At 42.7% G+C, this 23,285-nt stretch overlaps 1 protein-coding gene across 2 annotated transcripts in view; it reads left to right on the forward strand.

Annotated features, from left to right (window-relative positions):
• The first annotated feature begins 212 nt into the window (after window positions 1-212).
• LOC141779740 (myelin basic protein-like) overlaps window positions 213-23,285 on the forward strand; it is a 55,891-nt gene continuing 32,818 nt past the window's right edge. Inside the window, exons 1-2 of one of the 2 annotated variants that reach the window (XM_074654736.1) lie at window positions 213-497; window positions 14,822-14,880. In XM_074654736.1, the coding sequence (XP_074510837.1) occupies window positions 392-497; window positions 14,822-14,880 (165 nt within the window). In that variant the 5' untranslated portion in view covers window positions 213-391. Of the gene's footprint in view, window positions 498-2,752; window positions 2,793-14,821; window positions 14,881-23,285 lie in introns of those variants that run through there. The other variant, XM_074654735.1, reaches the window with a different exon arrangement.

Here is a 23,285-nt window from a genome sequence, read left to right on the forward strand (position 1 = left end):
TCTTCAGCTTTACTGTCTCTTCAATGAGCAACATCCTGCAGCTATTTGACTCACTGTGTGTGTACATGAGATCTCATTTCAAAATCACGCCTCTGTTTCGCGCGTTTATTTACCCCCCTCCCTACCATGAAGCACGAGCTACTAATCATGCACAGGCGTGCACCAACGTGCTTTTTTAGCCCACATTTCTTGGCGGAGTAAAGCTGCATTCCGCCCCACCCCTTCAAAACAACACCATCACCACCACTGTAACCTAAAGCAGGAAGCACCGACACACGCTGCTTTCTTTCTCTTTCTTTCCTCTTTTATTTGTTTGGTTAATACGGAGACACTTTGGTGATTACAGCAACGGAGAAGCATATAAAGGGGAGAAAAGGCGTTATTCCTGTTGATGCTGTTGACGACCACCGCGGAGAGAAGACTGACAGTTGGTTCCATCCAGTACAAGGCTCAGGCGCAGCTGTGGATGAATCTGACACAGAGCAGCTCGGAGAAGGGTATGTGCGCAAAAACACACATACAAGGCGAGAAAGCCAGTGTAAAAACACAGATACACACATGTGGCGGATACCTTGCTATAACCTTACTGCTTTTATTCCACCGCATGATGCAGGATGCGGGCTGTACTGATAGTAAACATGTTATCCACGTCCACTTGTTTACAACGCGCAACAGCCGTTTCCAAACCTGCAGAGACAAAGATATGCTCGGAATGTCCTTTTCTTGCTCGTCCGAGTAACTCGTAGTAAGTGTTGTTTAATCAACATCACCGCCACCAGACTCTGTCTCTGTCACTGCTCTGTCATGTGCTTTGACAGCGTCGTCGCCCCCCAAACACCAATACTACAACCACCAACCCTCCCTGTTGTTATCTCTCCCTCTCTCTCTCTCTCTCTCGTTGAACCAATCCTCGTTAGTAGTCCACGCAATTTAACGCGTCTTTGCTTAGTGGCAATATAACACGCCTTGTCGAATAAAACACAAGGCCTCATGTCAATCATTACACGATTGTCTTCAATTCGGCATACATGCCGCACGCCGGGCGAGACTTTAACCCAATACAAATCAGAGTTTTTTAAATTGCTCCCCACACTGTTTGCTACCGGAAACCCCAGTGTGTTTTGATAGTAGGACCAGGGAAACCAGTTCTTAGGTTTAACATTAATTGAACGCGCGTTTTTGATAGGCGGATCATATATATGCCGAATTTATCAGATGCGCATAACGATTCTTTTAAACTATAAATCGTGTTACATAACGTATAGCATTATGCACCAAAAACCGTGTCTTCTTTAAATTTGAAAGATTTTAAATGGAGTTTTGCACCTATACTTTAGGATTGTATATATGAGGAAGGAAACATGTCAGTGTTTGTGGTTTACATTTTTTGTCTTGGCCAGTGGATAGACATTTCAGCTGTCTTGTAGTAGCCGTAAACATATAGGCTACACACTGTATAGCCTTGAGGAAAATGAAGTATTACATCACTGTGCATCCTAAGGGAGGGCTGGTCAGCAGCAAGCTCCACTTGTTACTCCACTTTACATGAAAACAGTGAAGGCCTGTAACAGAAACCGTAGTGGTTCTATTGAATAACTGAACAGACCAGCTGTTGACCGCTGCACTGTGAAGAGAACTGCCAAGATGTAACAGCAAGCATATGACAGGATCAGAATCAGAGTCAGTTTTATTGCCAAGTGCATACATACAAGGAATTTGACTCGGCTTTTATGGATCTCTCTAAGCGTACTTAAACAGAAATAGAAAAAAAACAGCTAAAGACAATGACAACCAAGCTGGTGAAGATATATGTGCTGTCATTTTAAAACATTGTCTGTTAGTTACATGAAAGAAAAGAAGAGCATGGGTCTCAAAGCGGTGACATGCTCATTTACTGTCGCTGCGATGCACGCTCTATAAATAAAGTACTCACACATGAGTGGCTGCTTACGTCTGAACAGCACTGATTTACTAAAGCCTGCAGCCCTGGATGTCCTCTAGCCAGGGAACACTCAGCAAGGTAACCTCTGGCTCCATTTGATACAGACTACATGTCGGTTTAATCACCACTTCTTTCATCCCCCTTTAGTTTGATAGAGACAGAACACAAAGCAGAACGTTCATGCTGTCTGAAACACGGAGGAATCTCATTTTCAATTTCATCATATCATGGAGACCATGTAACATGAAAATCACGCTGTCACGGTAACATGTATGGTTGGGCAAAAAAATCGATTCACCTATGTCATTTTTTTTTTACGATTTTGAAATCGATTCGTTTAATGCCAGAATCAATATATTAATTTGCTTAATTTGAGTCTATATGGAGGTAGAAGGAAGTTACCACTTTTATTGTTGTAGTCTGAGTAACGTGACGTTATATCTGTCCGTATCCGTCAACCAAAACAAACAGTAGCCGGCCGGCCGTAGCGAGCAGAAACCGGTAGATACGACAGAGCAGAAAAATGGCTGAGGGTCAGCGTGGATACGACCTCCACCCTCACATGTTAAATCCAGCGTGGTAAACACTACACATCCAGTAAAGGATGGAAACACTTTGGGTTTCACACATTGACAGGAAAAGCAGAGCTAGACATCACGGTTAAAGCTGCATGCTAACTCTGCCATGAACAGGAAACGTTATCGTATCGAGGTAATTCGGCCGTTGCTCATCTCCGTGGTCAAATCAGCCGACGCTACAACTGTAGAGCACCCATATACTGACATTTATGTTAAATGTATTCAAACAGCCCCGACGGAACTGACCATGGATAAAGAGAATGGAGCTGACGGTAAGAGCTAGCGACGGATTTGGTGAAGGTAGAGGAAGTATACACGTGTGACTACGTCCGGTTTTCAAAATAAGGTGTTAACAAAGGGAACTGTATATACAAAAGTACACATATGGAAATAAGATTGATTGGATTATATTCATCAGAAGCAGTGGCGGCTGGTGGATTTTTTTTTGGGTAGGGCCAATCAATTTCAACAAACGCCGGTCTGTTGTTTTATGCTGAGTCCAGGAGGTTGATCTGGGCCCAGTTGTTTCACCAGGAGTTTCTCCGCCAAAGTCCTTCTCTCAAACGGGTCTTGGAGGAGAGATTTGATCGAGTTAGGGATGAGTCTTGCAAGAGTAACGCTACTAGTGCTTGGCTGTTCCATTGTCATGCCGTTAAAATGGGCTGTGAGAGAAGAGAAGTGGAGAGAAGCGAGAGACGAGAAGACAAGATCACGCGAGAACTGACATGAGCCCTGACGAGAACAGAGAGAGACACACGTGAACGTGCGCGCGCACACCATGGGCCAAATCAGTTTGGCCCTCCCGGAAGTCTTTTTTACGGCGCTGATTGGATGAATTGTATGTCATTCATGCTTGTAATCATATATCTTTAATCAGTGATTGGCTGTACTGCTTATTAGACCCGCCTTCCTTGGGCCAAATTCATTTGGCCCCAGAAAGTGCACGTGCAGCAGAGCAGCTGAGAGGTGCACTAGCAGAGAGTTCAAGGAGGAAAGCAGATATTTGGCGCAGTTATCCTATTTTACAAATATTACGGGTATATTCCATAGGTCAAAAACACACATATTGACAATTTTTATAATTTTTATAATTTTTATAATTTATAATTTTATAATTTTTTTTTTTTTTTTTTTTGGTGGCTCAAGGTGGGTGGGGCCAGGCCCCGTGGCCCTCTATTGGCCGGCCGCCACTGATCAGAAGTATAAAACATTAAATATCCCTTATATTTTAAAAAGTAAATATCACAAATTTGTAACGAAAAGTCTTTATTCTTTGATTTTTGGGTTGCTGGAAAAAAAATTTAACAAATAATGCCTGACAACGACTGATATATTTGACGTCAGGTCAACTCTGACTACATAAGTGCTGAAATCAAACATTCTTACTGGATTAATTTAGATATTTTCCAAAGTAAAAGTCCCTAGAAGTGTATGATTCAACTTTTTCCCATGGCCTAGTGTTAAAAACGTTAACAAAATTCACAATAAATCGTAATATCGAGTCGCAATACACATCAAATCGGCACCCAGGTATCGTGATAGTGTTGAATTGGAAGATATGTGTATCGTCCCAGCCCTAGTAACATGATTGTACTTTTCAACACAGATCGGTGCTGCAGTGATAGAGATCTCTTTGGGATGATCTTAACGATTTTGTGGCATGTCAAGGATTACTAACAAGACAGAAAAAGCTTGTATTGACGTATATACGTAGCCGGATGCCGGCAGTTGGAGGTAAACCTTCACATAGTTTGAGCAGAAGCTCCTGTTTGCCTGCGACTACCTGAGCTGGGGAGACCGCAGGAATGCATTTCATTGCATTTCATTGGATTTGCATCAGCTCAGCTCAGCCAGGAACAAAAATACCAAGAGGTTTGCTCAGCCGTCATGTGTGTCACTCTGCATTCCTCCGTCTTTATGTACAAGAGCTTATACCAGCAGGCCTCTAGTGTAGCTTTGCAGACAGTTTCAAGGCGTTTTGTTAGAATTTTCCACACTAAGTGAAGTCTTCCATGCTGCCTACTAAATATGTGTGTGACTGTAAGCTATATCTGCGTTTTGCAGGTGATACACTGAGGTTAGTCAACTTCCGTTCGTCACACAAACTTCCTCTCTTTCTCTCACTTCCCCCTCCTGTCTGCGCCTGTTCTTGGCAGACAGGTTGAGTCACATTACCTGCTATAATACGGACACCTCCTCTGCAATAACGCAATACTTTTTGTCAGCTTTGCCCAAGGCGTGGTGCTGCCAGTCTTCACAGGGTGTTATTCACCGTCATCCGCGGTGGTGTCACGGTCTACGGTGTGTCAGCTCCTTTGCGGGGATCGCAGCAGATGGTGGAGCTGAATATTTTGCCAGCGGATCCGAGTCGACAGGTTGTAGCTCTGATTATTAGATAGTAAACCCCAGGTGGCAGCGGTTGTGTGTCTCCATTGAGGAGCTTATGCTTCAGGCCTCGAGGCTATATCACTAGGACACCCCCAGGGACTCAGAGGAGGTGCCCATGCATAGCAAAGCAAAACAAATATATGCTTGAATTAACAAAGCAAGAGCCATACACAGCATTGGACCCCTGGGAGTATTGTTTGTCCACTAGAGTCTAATATTTCCCTCAGAGCCATATGTGCGATTCCAAGAGGAAAATCCCACAGCGGTCCAGAAATGTAAAGAAGTTGTGCAGAATAACAGCTGTTTATTTGTCTGTACACTCACCCCTCCTCCTGCAGAACAACATCTGAGTCAATTATGTTCTGTTAAGAAAGAAGGAAGCTGCAGTAAGAGAGCAGCGGCCCTGGTGTTTCAGACGGGCAGCTGGAGCCCACAGGCCAACATGCTACAGTTGAGCCAGACGCTCACAGCTGACTGGTCTCTGAGCTGACAAAACTCTGACGTCCCTTCTAGCCTGGTCCCTCGTCATACAGCACTTATTCACAGTGTTGAGCTCAAACCAGACCGTCATTTCTTATCTAGGAAGAGTGGCGATGGTCATCATGATTGTGTGATAATAGCAGTGATGAGTGTCAATGCAGGGCTTTATCTATTGGTTAAGAGTTTGCCAAGCAGCATAACATTCCTCTGGAGATCAGCCAAAAAATGTACAGTGCATTCATGGAAAGTCATTCTAAATACTTCAAGAAACTGTGGATTAGTTTGCTACCACAGCTTTGTGTTTTTATGTCCCTTCTGCGGAGTTCCTCTTTCTCCTGCCAGTGGTTGGTGAGCATTAACACCTTCTAAGAAAAACCTGTCAAAAGTCATCAACCGTCTGCTAAGCTTCATCCTCCTTAGTCAGTGTTGCTACGTCTGACAAGCTTTCGGTTTTCTGTTCTTAAAACTCAAAATTCGGAGGAAATATTTGAACTACGGCTGTCAAAGTTAACATGACAATAACGCATTAACGCCACTTGCGATTTTGGTAGTGGGCTTAGTTTTAAGGTTAGAGTGAAGATACTTGTATCATAAGAAACTAGAAAAACTAAAAAATCCATTGGTACCAATTATGTCATACTAGCTTGTCGCGAAGGAAGCTAAATAACACTCAGAATCGACGCAACATTTTGGCGAGGAAAAACTGGTATGGCCATTTTCAAAGGGGTGAAAATGGGTGCTATGGGTACCCACGAGTCTCCCCTTTACAGACGTGCCCACTTTATGATAATCACATGCAGTTTGGGGGCAAGTCATAGTCAAGTCAGCACACTGACACACTGACAGCTGTTGTTGTCTGTTGGGCTGCAGTTTGCCATGTTATGATTTGAGCATATTGTTTTTATGCTGAATGCAGTACCTGTGAGGGTTTCTGGACAATATCTGTCATTGTTTTGTGTTGTTAATTGATTTCCAATCATAAATATATACATACGTTTGTATAAAGCAGCATATTTGTTGTTGATAAGAGTATTAAATTCTTGACAAATCTTCCTTTAAGGTACATTTTGAACAGATAAAAAAATGTGCGATTCATTTGTGATTATTTGCGATTAACTATGGCCAATCATGTGACTAATCGCGATTAAATTTTTCAATCGATTTACAGCCCAAGTTCTGGAAAGGTTAGGGGGAAAAAAAGACCATCCAAACTCTCTACATTCCAGGTATCGCTCTTAAGGCCAACGCACACCGGGGTCGAACGGCGTGCGTCAAAACTGCCGCCCCTGTTATTTTCTATGTACACCCCCCACACCAGCGGCGACGCTCGTTGACGTGTCGCGCCACGTCACTTCACGCCACTGTCCTATTTCATGCCAGCTTGACTTCTGATCTCTTCACTCACCTCATGCTGTCGCTGTCTCTCGTGTGTGGCGATGAATGGATGAGGAGAGACTAGTTGTTTAGATCCAAAAAATGTCCCAACAGTTTTTATCCCAAACAGAAGCACATGGCTAATTATTATGCAAAACAATCATCGGACCTTCCTGGTCAAGTTTTTTTCCTTCCGTGGTGAAGGCATGACCCGCCCTACTCTGCGTCTGGTTGGCTTACCCTAATATTCTTACCCTAAACCCTAAACAAGAAGGGAAGGTCCGATGATGTGATTTTTGCATAATAATTAGCCATGTGTTGCTGTTTTGTTGCACAGAGAGACTGTGTATTTTCTGAAAGGATGGGCCATCGGGAACAATGGAAGTGTCCACACATGATTTAAAGCTAAATACTCGAGACGCGCTGCAGCACGACGCTTCCTTTTAGTGCTAGGTTGCTTTTCCTCTTTACTCGCTCTTTCACCTTTACCTTGACTTTTCAAACATGACAGGCTGCCAGGTTGACCCCAAATCTCTCATCAGGAGTAGACTACTTTCACTGGTAGATAGGCAGTGTGTAACTTTATCACTATTTCTCATCTCATCACTCTCTCTCGTATCCCCTCTACACACACACTCACACACACTGGCTCCGTATTCATTACGTAATTGACTCTCAGTAGAGAGCAACACGGTGCAGTCACTGAGGGCAGCCGGAGGGTTAAGAAGAAGCTGTTGTCTCGTCTCTCGCTTGCACAAGAGCAAACTTAAAGCGAAACAAAGGAACCAGGCAACGGCAGACAGACACACACGTGTTCCAGCCACTTAGTGCTAGACTGACAAATTTGGGTTTGTCAGCATGTTGTGCGGCGTTATGCCAGCCAGGCTTAAATCAAATATACATGCAGTGGTTGCTGTAGAATACATGTACTGTAGATAAGTACGTCACTATTGGTTGGTTGTTGAACGCTGCTGCGCTGCTGTAACACATCTAGAAAGAGGCTGTTTAGACCAGGGGCTCTCAAACTTTGTGGGGCCAGGGAAAGAAATTTCCAAGGACCCCCCCTTAATCGTAACACTGATTAAGCATAATGCTTACTACCATTTATTACACGGCTGTGTTGAATACTAGATTCTGACTGGTCAATCACGACGTTCTGCGGTCTGTAATTTCTTTATAACAGACCGTTGCTATGTATAGCAGACCGTTAGCTCTGATGTCAGACTCTGGCGGACCGTTTTTGTGTCAAAATATTGGTTTCTTCAGTAAGTAGCCGTGTAATAAGTGAGATAATGTACAGCTAGCGGGTCATTGTTTTGCGTCGGGGTGCAGCATCACACTGTCGGGGATTCTTTCACAACAATGACCGGCTCGCTGTACATTATCCCTTACTTATACTCTTAGATGCCATTGGAACTATTTGTATTCTAAAACCTTTCAACCTTAATCAGACCTGTTTCATAGTGATACACAGAAACACATTTCAATTTGAATTGTGTCAAGATAAGATGAGATGATTTTTTTTAGTCCCAGAGCGGGGAAATTTGCAATATTATTGAATATTAATACCACTTATATACAGAGGGAGATTTAATCAAATTGCATTTGGACTCAACTTGACAGCATTATAGCCTATATTTCAATAAATTGATCTTACAAGCTTAAACAGTATGGTCCTAATAAATAGACATGTAAACTTACCAGTCTAAAGCTGACTTTCAGTGCTTCAGCTTAAAAATAATGAACTTATTGTTTTGAGTCAATATCAGCCCAAAACTAATGTGGCTGGGAGTAATGGACACAATAGTCTTTGTTTTATTGGCGCAAATGGTCCCCATATGTAGAATTGCGCTTTTTAATGACACAGAACTATTTTATAATTTATAGCAAATGATTTGGTGGACCCCCTGACAGAGTGCCACGGACCCCACTTTGAGAATAGGGTGAGAAGCTCAGTCATCCGTGAGGGACTCGGAGTAGAGCCGCTACTCCTTTGCATTGAAAGGAGCCAGCTGAGGTGGTTCGGGCATCTAGTGAGGATGCCCCCCTGGGCGCCTAGGGAGGTGTTCCAGGCACGACCAGCTGGGAGGAGGCCACAGGGAAGACCCAGGACTAGGTGGAGAGATTATATCTCCACACTGGCCTGGGAACGCCTCGGGATCCCCCAGTCAAAGCTGGTTAATGTGGCCCGGGGAAGGGAAGTTTGGGGTCCCCTGCTGGAGCTGTTTTCCCCGCGACCCGACCCCGGATAAGCGGTTGAAGATGAATGAATGAAAAGAACAACATTACCAGACAGGATGTATGAATCTATGATAATACAGTATGATGCAACTTTGACCTTTTTCCTGCTTCATCTCCTGAAGTGGCCCTGTCTTAGTGGAGTCACTGACCTAAAACCCTCCTAAATCCCAACAGAACAAATTCTCACCAGCGTGAAGTTCATATTCCCGAAAGATTAATTTTTTTTCCATCTGCGCCTTTGTGGGAAAGTTGGACTTGAATGCTTGTATTGTATTAGTGGGTGACGTTTTGATGTACTAACACACTGGTCAGAAAGAAAGAAAAGAAAACACACCACATTGTTTACTTGGCTCCTCGCATCCATCTCTCCGAGCCGCGGTTTGAGGGAGTATCCTTCAGACAGGCCAATCCCGGTGGTGTGAAATCCATTCGAGAAGTCTTGTTTTGGCTTTGTTCGTAATTGTTTTGTTGCACAAACATAATTACCGTGGGTTTGATAAAGCCTCATTGTGCCGAGCGATATTGTTTCCAAACCTGATTGCTCCCAAGAGTTTTATTGCCGTGGTTGTTGGAGGGTATTCCATTCTCCCTTTTTGACAGTATTATAAACAGCTCATCTGATCCTGACAGAGAGATTTATGTTGCAACAAGGTAATACCCCTTTCATCTTCGCAGACCTACAGTCGGTGAAATAAATAGCTGTACCACCTCTACTGGAAAACAAAAGGATTGTCCTTCTTATCGTTTGATGAAATGTTACCTAAACCAGACTTGCAGCAGGCGGCCTAGAGAAGGTTTTCATTACAGGTTACGAGTCCTCCAGCTGTACTGCAATCCGTCTTGTGGACGCTGCTATCAGAGGCCACAAAAAATGTCAAATGTGGACAAAAAACATTTTCGTTGAGGTGTGAAAGTGAAACCTGACCTGGTCACAGAGAACAGAAAATAGGGCCAGTATGTGCTGCAAATACAAAACGTAAGGTAGGAGGTCAACATAAACTAATGAGCTCCTTAGTTATCCGTGATGAAGCCGCGTAAAAGCATTAGCAGCTTATGAGGATGTGGATGTGAAATAGCCGCGGCAGGTGATGATGGACAGCTCAGACAGATAGATAATAGCTCATATGTGCTGCAGACTCAGCTGAGTGGTAATGGATCCGTCCAGGTGCTGACCTGCATGTAGCCGCCTTATCATGAGAGCTTTTTTTCCATCCAAATGGTATATTTAAAAAAGGCAAACAGAAATCTTTCAAAAGATGCACTCACACCTGGCAATTAACAGCAATTTATGGGTTAATTTGGGAAGGAGCGATTAAATGTGTTCTCTCGTCGAGCGTTTTCCACCGCCCCCCCCCCTCTCTGTCTAAATTACAGGGCGACGTGTGAGGAAAAAAAAGAAGGCAAACAAGTGTGTTTTATTTTAGTTACATGTAACAAATACTGCTGGCTGAGTTGTAATTGCAGCCTTATACCCCCCCTCCTCTCTGCATCTCACACTCTATTATGCAACGCTCTTTTGCAAGTCCTTGCAGGATCTCAGCTTTTGATTGTGTAACATTCAAGAGCGAAACTGGCAGCAAAACCTCACGTTCAGTCACACAGAATCCCTGCGACGTCTCCCCACGTCCAACAGAGTGGATATCGGCTCTTGCGCCAAACCGAATGCACAGCCGCTGGCAATGAAATTGTGTCCCTTTGTTTAATCAAGGGTGTTTTTCAGCTCAGATATGATCCAACCCATTCTCTCGGTTCACAAATGCTATTTCAAAGGAAGGTTGTGAGGCTTTTCATACCAATATTTCTCTAAAGAGCTAATCAATGTTAAGCTCTTATATATTTGGCGAATGCTAGTTCATTTCTAAAAGTAACTAGTGTTAAAATTGTGTCACAAATCTCATGGCTGTCTGTATCCTACATGTCCAGTGGAGAATTAGCCGTGTGCAGATGTGTGTGATTATAGAAGTATGCTCTAAAAAGCCACTTCTGTGGAAAACTGCACAGAAATAAACCAGGGTCTTGTTGTTCATTCTTCTGGCTGAGTGCGGTATATCCACTAGTCTAAGGTTTGTTTTCTTTTAGTTCATTGGAAGTTTATCATCCAACATTTTCTCAGGAACTGTGAGATCAATTTGATAGCTGTCATGCAAATGTGTAATGTGATTCCTTGGATTCAGGAAAGGGACATTCAACCACCATAAAATACTGACAGGATCAGACCAGACTGTCAGAGTCAGTACAATCGAACCCTGAATAAGAAATTTTTAGGCGACCAAAATGTTACAATAAACTTTCATGAACTGAAAACACACTGGAAGGGGTGAAGTTGTAAGACAAATATGCAGACGCCGTGGTAGCCACGCCCTAAAGCATCCCCTGCTTTATGGTCTATTTGACTCTAAATGGGACCATAATTTACTAAATGAACATCATGCTGTATTGAAGAAGACTTGAGACTAGTGATTGAGACCATAAACTCATGTTTACAATGTTTACTGAGGTAATAAATCAAGTGAGAAGTAGGCTCATTTTCTCGAAGACTTCTATACAATCAGACTTCTTTTAACAACCAGAGGAGTCGCCCTCTGCTGGCTGTTAGACAGAATGCAAGTTTAAGGTACTTCAGCATTAGCTTAACTTCTCAGACCCGAAGGTTGCCCACTGGGTGAAGATTAGAAGCATACCCTAGCTACATGATTGGGGTGAATCAAGGACTATTCTTTCACTTTATTTAGTCCAGCTGCTAAAAACATCAGCTCACGTGGAACAGATGTCTCAACATGCACAAATTGCTGTCATGCCAAATTTACCGGCCCAGGGAATACTTTAACATTTCACTTCCCCTAGTAAATTGGATTTACAACCAACGAAGGGGGAAGTTGTTAGAAAGGTCATTGTTTTAGTTTTGTAAAGTATAGCTACTACTCATGTGGTGTTCCCCACTGTCTCATTCACAGCTCCCCGGCCTGATTGAGCAGCTGGTTCTGTTGGTTAGCTGGTCGTTTGGCATAAGCATAGATGTCTGGATAGCTAGCTAAACTGGACAGCTGCCAGACAGCAACTGTGTTTTTACAGTGTTGATCGCTGACATCCCTACACACAACTCAACTGTTTTGGTTCACTCTCAACGCTTTCACCAACCGTGTTTGCAGCCACAACAATTAAGCAGCAGTGAAAACCCACCGTACGCTACCTGCCCAGCACTATAGATACAAACACTGTTAGCGACCAGCTAGTCAACATAGTGGAGAATTTAGCAGCTAAAGAGCCGGACCAAACCAGTGCTTAAAGGAGAGGGAATATTGCATTCGTCAGGTGGCCAGAAACACGACCAAATGGATGTTAAATGTTGCTCGGTGTCTGCTGGATGTGTAATTGGGCAACTGTTCGCCATGACAGCTTCATACGGTGATAATGTGTGTTTACAGTGGTTGCTTGATGCTTGCAAGTAGCTTGCATGTCCTTATTTAAATATATTTTCCGATATGGCTGCTCCGCTCCGTAGAGAGGCATCAGTACATCATGTTATAAAGAGACTGATTTTTGTGAGTGTTTTCAGTTCCTGGGAGGATTTCTAATTGGTCTTTTGGGGGGAGGGGGTTTGTGTTGCAAATTGTGTTCCTTTGGGTGCAGAGCTGTTTACCTTGAGCCATAGCGGTGTGAAATAAAATCTTGAACTTAAGCTGATTCGATTTTAATCACACTTGTTCCTCCCTGTGATGCTGCTAAAGCTGCTGCTGGTGGTGAACATGTAATAGCACCTCTCAATGCTTAATCTTTCTCAACTGTGGGAGGCTCTGCGTCATATATTCGTTGCGCGTGCGCGTGCGCGTGCGCGTGTGTGTGTGTGGTAATGACCTGGTCATGATTTTATAATTTTTTTTATATCATGATTGTTCAAAGGCCGTATTAACATATTTTTCGAATCCTTCGAACTGATTGACCTGTAATTAGGGAATACGAGGGGCCTCGCGGCATTTGAAATTTGAATAATTAAGCTGACACACGCTGCATTCATGAATGAATTAAGATCATTTTTCCACAATTGTTGGCGTTTGTACGGAGAGTTTCCTGCCTTCTTGGCTGTGCAGCCAGCCGTAATGTTTAGAAGCCTGGGCCAACATCAATGTGGACCATCAACAGACCATATATATATATATATATAAACCACATTATCAAAAAATTTTTAGCATAAAGGTTTTTGACAAGGGACAGTATGTTTTGTCCATGTATTGTTATACAATTAAGAAAGGCCAGAAAAGGAAATAGCCAAGGTGCCACAGATGATGAAAGCCTTTTCTTGATGGCTACGAAACTCTCCTAAAAGCCAAAAATGCATGCTGTGATTATTTGAAAGGGAAGGAGAATGGTCCTTCAGAGGAAAGAGGGTTTTTCTTCGAGTGCTGGGTGCAGGCTGAGATTTTGATTCATGCAATATTCAGCACCATAAACACTTTTAAAGTTTTATGCCTTTTTCTTTATGAGTATGAAAATTCTTGTTTGGTTTTTATGTTATTTGTGAGCTTAGCACTCAGACACCTGAGACTCTCCTTTACTTCACAGACATTTCTCTCTTCTTCCACTTGGAGAGAGCTGAGCTTCATTAGTCTACTCTTCTATCCCTTTAGGGGAGTTTACCTTTCAGGACATGCTGGGTCTTTTCAGAGACTTGTCAGTACACCTGGTGGCTGCTTTTTGGAGTTATTGCTGCTGCACTTTAGTTTCGACTAGTTAAAGGGCAGTATCGGATGCATTTCCGATACTGGTATCGGGAACAACTCTAGCTGTTATCCATTTGTCTCTCATTCACTTCAACATGTTGACAGGAAGAGCTGGGGATTGAAAAGCCGACCTTGTGTGACCCTTAGCAGACGACCCGCTCTACCTCCTGAGCCACAGCCGTCTCACGTTTCTACCTGTTGATCGGTCGAGGTTGTTTCTGTAGCCCTTTGCCTTTTTTATGTAGCCAGGTTGCTGGCCCAACGTACAACCCCCAACCTGGAGGGCCAGGGTCATTTGTTTATAGGGTTGCCCTTCCCCAGGTGGCCTACCACGGTTAATGAGCCCTGCCTGCCCGGGTTTTGAAATCAGAGTTATCCTTCTCCTATACAGCTGCCTTTCCAGGCTTACGAGTCTTGTCCACCCGGGTTTCAAAATCAGAGTTATTCCTTCTCCTAGATGGACTGCCTTACTAGGCTACGAGCTCCATCTATACCTGGCTAGTTACCCATAGCTGGGGCAAGGTTGGTGAGTGCCAGGGCGTGTCCACACGCCGCTGGGCCTGCACACTGTACCTCTGGGGCCCTTGCTGCTCCGAGATCCCTTTACAGTTTAGCATGGGGTTGCAAGATGCCCAGATACCAGGTGTTGCCATGGGGAGGCCCTGTAAAGAATGTTGGTGGTGGAGAGGCTATATGCTGGACATTCACACCCTGATGCATAGCCACCAACACCCGGTCGGCCGCGGTGCAGTTTAATAACACCAATAATGCTCAATTATTCCCTCTGACCCTCTAAATAAACACACCAGTCTGCTTGGAAGCGAATTGAGACCCGTCTTTTGAAGCGACCCCCCCGGTTCCAGTTGTTTTGGTCCGCACCAGGCTTCCATTGACAGCTTTCACACCAGCCCAAACGAAGCGCACTAATCTGGCAAACGCACCAGTGTTTTTAATAGCTGTGTGTGACGCTTCGGTTTCACACACTGACTCGAGAGGTAGCCTGTCTTGCTTAGATAAGGAGGAGTGCATATAATCTTCACATAATATGCTGTTTACAGTCTTCTCCTGGTTTTAAACTCATTCTCTGTTTTCTCTTCCAGTCTCTGTCAGCAGCATGGGCCAGCATCTAGTAAAGAGGGAGGCACCCACAGACAGCAAGGTAAGAGCCCCTCACTGCAGGTGCTTTTGTGTCTTGTTTTGTACATCTTGAAATGTGTGTGTGTGCAAGCTGTTTGTCAAAACTGCAGTCTGAGAATGAAGCATGTGTTGGAGGATTTTCTTTAACCTTATCAGTGTGAACGCTGGCCTTTATCAGCAGGACTTTGGACTCATACTGATTTATTATGTTCAGCTTTCAGTCAAGCTGTTAACCACTTAACGGAGCGCAAGTCTTGAATGTCTTTTAAGAGTGAGTGCTTATGTAACACAGCCCGAAGGTTCTAACTTCTTCACAGGTAGTGTATTTATCTCGAAGGTCTATGCCCAGAATAATTTTTTTTTTGTTCATGTTTAGAGGTGATTTGATATATTTCTGAGCCGCCTACGTGTTCGTGGTTACAACTTACTTTCTCACCTGCGGCACTTGGATCGCGAATCCAGGTCTTGCGGTGATAACGCTGCCACAGGCAACACTTCATTCTCTCAAACGTATAGAGAAGCAGCACTCTATGAATAATGCAACGGCTCAATGCTTCATATGGAGATTTTTGCTGTGGAGAGTAGTGGAGGGGACGAGGTGGAGAAAATTTGCAAATGTTTAGTTGATCTGTAATGCATTTTTATCCATGCATTATTTTGACTTAAAGGCCACTGTACTGGAGTAAGGACCTTCTACCTACACTCTGTTTCTTAGATCATGTATTATTATATTCTAGGTCTGTCAAAGTTAACGCGATAATAACGCAAATAGGTTTTAACGCTACTAATTTCTTTCTGAGATCTTTCGGAGGTTGTAGCGTGCTCATTTTTCTCATGTTGATAAGAGTATTAAATATTTGACAAATCTCCCTTTAAGGTTCATTCTGAACAGATAAAAAAATGTGTGATTAATTTGTGATTAATCACGATTAACTGTTTCTTTCTATTGCTGGAAGATGTTAAGAACCACTGATGCACTTAAATTAAGTGATTTTCTTTTGCAGACTATAGTAACTGAAGGATTTTAATGTAAAAAAGAAAAATCCCTCACACTGACACATTTTGGATAGTCAGCTTTTTAAAGGACTTCTGCGTAGATGGAATTGCTCTCTGATTCTTAATTGTGAATATTCTTATGGTTTATATACTCCTCTATGACAGTAAACTGAATATTATTTGAGTTGTGAACAAAACAAGACAGTTGAGGACGTCAATTTTGGCTTTGATTGATATTTTTCACCATTTTCTGACATTTTATGGACCAAACAACTACATTTTACTAATCGAGAAAATGATCAACAGATTAATCGACAGTAAAAAAAATAATTGTTAAACGCAGCCCTAGTTGCCATGGCAATATCCAAAGCATGATGGGTGATCGCCCTACAACATCCCCCCTCAAAACCACAAACCCTGCTGCTACAGCGCTCTGCGAGAGAACCCATTTCAACTGGAGGAAGTAAATAGATGATTGTGTCTATCAAAGCTGACACTAAAACCTCTCCAGGTACTCATCTCATTAACCATTAGCTGTGGCTCGGGTGATCATCAGGACCCACAATGTTCCGCCGTCTGACGATGATAATTGACCATCCATATAGCACCAAATCATTATTCCCACAGGAACAACAATTCGTCACCATCTAGAAATTACAGATTTGTTTCGCAGGTTTTTCTATCCGAACAGAAGAAGTAGATGTGAAATGTTTTGATGTTTCAGTGCACTTGCATCTTATATTGCTGTCAAGTGAGATTTTATGCTTAAAAAAGGATTAAAGTCTCAGACGGAGAGACATTATTCTGGCTGATGGATTGTGTTTGCTGCTGTTTGTTCTGTCGGCGACCGGGCAGGAGCGATAATTGCACTTTAAAGCATCAGGATGGATCAATGAGTTTGCACTCTAAGGTTGAGTAATAAGCCTTTACATCAGTGCTCTCTGGTATAAGCAGGAAGTGTGATAAGTTTGAAGGTCTCGTGGCAAATTAAGTGTGATTTTCTTCTTCTTCTTTTATAACAAACAAAGTCATTAAGCACCTCACAATAGGCATTTCTAATTGGCCCAGGAAGCAAGGTGCTCTGCCGTGCCCCGGGGGTTAGCACTTGACAGAAGATGTCTGCCTCTAATAGTGCTGTAATTAGATAGAGAAAAATATGTTTGAGAGATTTTTTTTTGGACTCATCTTTCTGCTCTGTGAGCGCAGAAAATTACAAGCCAGACACTGCTCCTGTACGCCAAGTGTGGAGGAGGATCAGGCTTAAACTGGGACAGTAATGTAATTTAATGACATCATGTAATTAACCCCAGCTTTGCTTTAAGTCCCTTTTGTCACAGCTTTTCAAAAATTGCAGCGGCTATAATGGGTTCGGGCCATTATAGCTGAGGCTGTGATCAGAGTTGAAGAGGTTTCTTCTAGAGTGTTGTGAGCAAAGGGGGTGTAGAAAGAAAAAAACAGCATTTGGGGGGGGTCGCTGTAGGCTGCAGCGTAAAAACCTGCCTTGTGTGGTCTGGCTCGCGGCCGACTACCTGGCCAGTGCCTGTAACGGGCGGAGTGATCACGTTGGCGTACAGGGGAAGAGGGGAGCCCGAACCAGCAGGGAGGCTGATGGCTCAGTCCGCAGATGATTTGTTTCCTCACCTTGCAAAACACACTCTGGAGAGAGAAGAGCAGGAGCAAGAGAAGTGGATTAATTTGTCAAAGTGCGAAGCTGCCAGGAGAGGTGTTAGGGCACCAAAGCTGCATTGTTTAGTTAGCTTTATAATTGTATCTCTCTCTCTCTCTCTATCTCTCTCTATCTCAATCATTTGTTTTTCCCCTTTCTTTTGGCTCGATTATCATGACATCAAAGTCAATTTAAAAGGTCTGGCAAAGCAGCCAGTTGTCATAGTGACAGTTAGGCAGGAACAGAGCGTGACAGAGTAAAGCAGGTTGTGTTTAGATGCTGTTGTCGATGGAGTCGTGATCCCTCTCCCGGTCCCTCATCATTTTGAGGAAGGGTGAAATGTACCCATACCTCCTTTGTCACACCTCTATAGCAGCTCTCTGAATGTTCACGCTGCTGATATTTTAAAGCCTTACATCGACACTTGGAATAACAGCGCCCCTTTTGCTCCTTAATGTTGTGTGTTTTGCCAGAGTAGAACCTGAGACACATAGTTGTGCTCAGATGTCCCTAAATGCAAATATATATATCAGCGCTGATTGGTGCAGATGTCTCCTGATGCACTGGATGGCGTCGGTTCAACACTGGATTACAGACAGACGTGACGGTGTGTAGTGCGTTGAGAACTTGCCAAATTTATTCGTCACTGCGTGCAAAGCCAACAAATTCCTCAATAAATAAATCAAAAATAGACAGTCGTTTTGTATGACTCTACAAATTCAGTCGTTTAATATTGCATTTTGTTTGATTTAACTAAAAAATGAAAGAAATGCAACTTGTAGCACAACAACCACTGTTTAAAATAACATCCATTTGCAATGAACCGTGTATTTCTGCCCTCACTGTGGTGTTTGTGCAGATAACTAGCAACCGGAGACAATGTTACATATCATGTTGAGATATTTCCTGCCCCGCTACAGTGAGAAGAATCGATTTTTTTTTTATTCAGCTATCTCAGACATCAACAGTAAACATCAGGATGTGGTGTCAAGTTTTCAGAGTTGTAGTGCACGCTTTTTTTTTTTTGTTCCTCCAGCCTTACCATTTTTTACTGATGCTGAACAATCAGAGAGAAATCCATCGCAGCAAAGACAGAGATAGCCAGTGCACTTTTCTCAGCTCGGGGAAGTGACAGGGGCGTGTCCAGACATTTTTGATAGGGGTGGCACCAGTGGGGCACTGACTTATGCAGGGGTGGCATGAAGTGTGAGCAGGAGCGCCTGCGCACAGACATATACACTCACATATGCACGCACGCACACACACACACACACAGACAAGAAAATACACACCCACACCCAGGTGTCGGCATAGCATTAATTTACCATTTTTGTCTCCACAACCCATATCTACTTCATTTACTAACACTGCAAGCAAGAATAGACCTACTAGTCACAACATTCAGGAAAAGGCAACATACAAATGTGATTGAAAACTACCATACTTTATTCTAACCTCAAAACAACCTTTCAAGGTATGATATACAGTACATAAAAAAAAGACAATGCACTTTCTGTATAAAGTGCACTGTATAAAGTGCCAACAAAATTACAATAAATAAGCCTGTTTGGGCAAATCATTTACTTGACAAAACTAGTCACATGTGCCACAGTGTAGTAAGTTACTGTAGTATTCTCAGCAACAGAGAAACCTGAACTCCCAGGTATAAACAAAAGTCACATCCCTCCTCACATACCAGCAAATCTTGTTTTAACATTGTAAAGTGAACTGTTAAATAATGCCAAAATAATTTGTAAATTCCCAAAGTAGGTTACATCCAAAAGAAAATCCTTATTCTAAAACAGTCACTTTATAAAGTGCCAACAAAATTAAAATAAATAAGACTCTTTGGGCAAAATATTTACTTGACAAAACTGTGCAAAACTTTACATGTGCAACAATGTAAATGGTTGGAGGTACAGACCGTGTAGAATATTTTATCAACAGAGATAGCTGATCTTACCAGAGCTTATGTGTGCATAAAAAAAGCTTACATCACTTGTAACAAATCTTGTTTCAACACTGATTTGTTACAGTAATAATGCTACAAAATAACCTGTGACTCCAAAAGCCAACATAAGAAAACAATGCACATTAAAAAACACAGTCACTCTCCGCCTATAAAGTGCAAACATATTTAGAATACATACGCCTCTTTGAACAAATTATTTAACCAAACAAATTATAAACTTTACATGTGTTACAGTGTTGGTTACTCTAGTATTACCATTCAAGAGACCCAATCTGTTTTGACAGTTCCTTCCTTCCTTGCTTCCTTCCTCCCTCCCTTCTTCCTGTCCTTCTCTCTTTCTTTCCTCCCTCTGTCCTTCCTCTGTTCTTCATTCCGTCCTTCCTCCCTCCCTTCTTCCTTCCTTGACCTGAGGAAAACAGGAGGGTTAAAACAGTGCAATTCGCCTGTTCTTGTGTTTGCTTGCAAACACTTTGATAAAATCATCCATGTTGAGTGCCCTCGCTCTTCTTGACTCAATACTTAGCAAACCTAAATGGCTTAGTCTGTTGTCTAGCATGGTTGTCCTCAAATGAGTTTTAATGAGCTTTAGAGCTGAAAAACTCCGCTCACATGCAGCACTGCTGACTGGGAGGGCTAGATGGCTAAATAGTAGCTTTAGCATCGTTGACAGTCAAAACAGTGTTTGCTAATGAGATGAGATGATGACAGCCTTGTGCCAATTACAATAAAAAGAAATAAAACAAGACAGGGTAAATGTTTAGCTTATTACCGTTACAGCTTTTAACTACAGGCACAGTAAGTGTAGTAAAATGTAGGCTACTCACATCTTTCACGACGACGCTCCAGAGACGTGTTGCTTCCATAGACTGAGTTTGTTTCACCTGTAGGTTCACCTGCTCAAACTTCTTCTTCTTCGCGCCTTTTTTTTTGCAGGCTACATACTACTTTAGCGCATCTCTGCCTCTCAGGTTTGAGAAGGAACTGCAACTCTAAACAAGAGTGCAGTTTACATTCAGTGCCGTGGCCCGCCTCTGACTGGGCATATAGCCAATCATATTTTAAGATATTGGGGTGGCACTTGGGGTGGCCAATCAGATTTCAGGGGTGGCCCGTGCCACCCTAGGCCACTCCCTGAACACGCCAGTGGGAAGTGACTCCCGCTTGCTCTCGCTGCATGATTGCTCTCGCTATAGCTATTACCAGAGGCTCTCTCCACCTACAGATAAAACCTACACTCTACAGTTCACATTCTCAGATGGTGTTGCAAGTCATTTAGGGGAAATGTAGGATATCCCTAAGAAATAACTTACTGAAGAAGAATTACATAAGGTGCATTGAGTAAAGGTGGGAACGATGAATTAATATGCATTACATACTAGAATGCATTAATGAATAACTGACAGCAGAAAACAGAATCCAACTGTAAGATCAGACTGTTATTTCTTTGGTGTTGGATGTAATGTTTGCTTCCTACTGTTGGTAGCTGGCTAGTTACAGACATGCTAACGACTGTAACTCATATTAGAGCAGATAAACACACAGTTTAATCCATTTCCTTACACTGTTACTCCTGTGTTTTTGGTAGGGATGTACCGATACTGGATCGGATATCGGTGGCAACGGGGCCGATCTATTCAATTCAATTTTATGTTTATATACAATATACATTATATGCTGGAATTTGTATTCCTGTTTTAGTTTTGACCAATTTGTTGCTGCATTTAAAAGGTTTACACTTGAATTGTAATTCCTGTTCATTTTTAACCAAGTTGCTGGTGTACGATTTATTATTTTTTATAATAAATAACAATTAAATAAATGTATATCTATGTATTTATTGGCCACATTTTGTTAGTAGTTAGTTAGTAGTAGAAGTTAGTAAAGCAATGTTTAAAGGCAGGGTTGATGATGTTCTCCAGTCTACACTATTTGTTATATTGGTTGAAATGGTCTTTACACCCCGACAGCGATCCATTACTGATGAGCTCTGAAAAAGGACCGGAAAAGAGCCGTCATCTGTAGCTGCTGTAATACTGTAAAAAACGTCTACCAATCACTGTCCGCTTGGAAAGAACCAATCAGATGCCTCCCTGCCTCCCTGCTCGTTCTCTACCCTTGGCGTGCACTAGCCTGAACTCAAAGCGCGTCGTCGTTGCACGTTTCCTGGAGAATGGAAGAGAAAACTCAGCCCTGCAGTAGCACTGCCGCGGTTACTCGTCATGAGGTAGCGTTGTTGAGTTGAGGACCTGAGGCGATGCTACTTTCAAATTATGCTAGCTTTAAAACATCGTCGACCTTATCTTTAAGTCCAGTTTCCTTAATCATAAAAGAATGATCCCAGTCACTTCCACACAGTGAGGCATACAGCTTATTAATTAAACACTGGTATCAGATCGGTACTCGGTATCGGCCGATACCCAAAGCCCAGGTATCGCTATCGGTATCGGGGCTGAAAAAGTTGGATCGGTGCATCCCTAGTTTTTGGTTTTGGGAAGCCTTAACAGTGGCAGTTTAGACCATTTCTGTGGCCACATGTGACTTTTAGTAATACCAAAAATATTAAACCCAACTATTAAGGCGGTAAAGCGGTCGTCCACTAATCTGAAAGTCGGCGGTTCGATCCCTGGCCCCTGCAGTCTACACGTCGAAGTGTCCTTGGACAAGATACTGAACCCCAAATTGCTGTTGGTGTGCGTGTGAATGTTTATCACTCCTGAGGAACAGGTGGTACCTCGTATGGCAGCCTCTGCCACCAGTTTATGAATGTGTGTGTGAATGGGTGAATGCTGACTAGAAAAAGTGACAAATAAATGCAGTTCATTTACCACCCAATGATACACCTCTAACATTAAACACAATAATACTCATTCAGTGCTAATGTACATTTTATCACTACAACTTCTCCTCTCTTGGGATAAGTGTGGGGTGAAAAATGTCTGAAAAATATTTGTCTCAGTTAGGCCGCCAGAACAAAAGGAAAAAAGAAATGCCACCCTCAAAACTCTTTAAATGCCAAGTAATGCCAACTGCTGTTTGTTGACCTTACTCTCTCACAGCCAGAAGTGAAGGAATAGGTGTTTTTAATCTATCAAGGTCTTGATCCTCTTTCCATTTTCTTCTTTCTTTTCATGTTCTTCTTCATCGGTTGTGAAGAAGTGTCACTAAGATCACCTGTAAAAAGGTTGAAGCACTAGATTACCAGAACACCTACACAGAAATATAAAACACACTGAGAACTGAGGGGTAAATCACAGATATGGCCGCAGGGGATGGAATTTAAAGTAACAAGTAGCTCAAGTTGTAATGAGATTAATTATTGAAAAGGGGCTCTAGATTTTAAATGCTTAGCTGTCGGTCCTCGCTGGAAAGAGGCTTCATATGTGTTTCGAAACCAAGCATGTTGGAGAGATTATTTTACAGCGTAACTTCTCAATAAATTGTTACTCTGTCAATCCCTCTTTGTGCCTGGTTGTGATCCAGTCCTGTTACTGAAACTACTGAATTGGAGAGACTGAATTGTCTCCAGATGAGGGAGCTTGAGGATCAGCCAGCAGACCTCCAGGCTTCAGCTCTACCATTGTACCCAATTACAGCGCTCTACTGTATGTGTTGTGACCAGCCCAGCAGGCTTGTTCCTGTCTCCTCTGTTCCTCTGTGTGAGATCTGTCCACATCTGAATCATAATTACACTTTCCACACCTCAAGTCTGTTCTGATTTTGTACTGTTACTGTTCCCAGAATAGCACTGCTTGACTCACAGTGTGATCAGTTGGAAGTTTGAACCACAAAAGTA

Source organism: Sebastes fasciatus, chromosome 12, assembly GCF_043250625.1.
Source record: "Sebastes fasciatus isolate fSebFas1 chromosome 12, fSebFas1.pri, whole genome shotgun sequence".
Lineage (NCBI taxonomy): Eukaryota > Metazoa > Chordata > Actinopteri > Perciformes > Sebastidae > Sebastes > Sebastes fasciatus.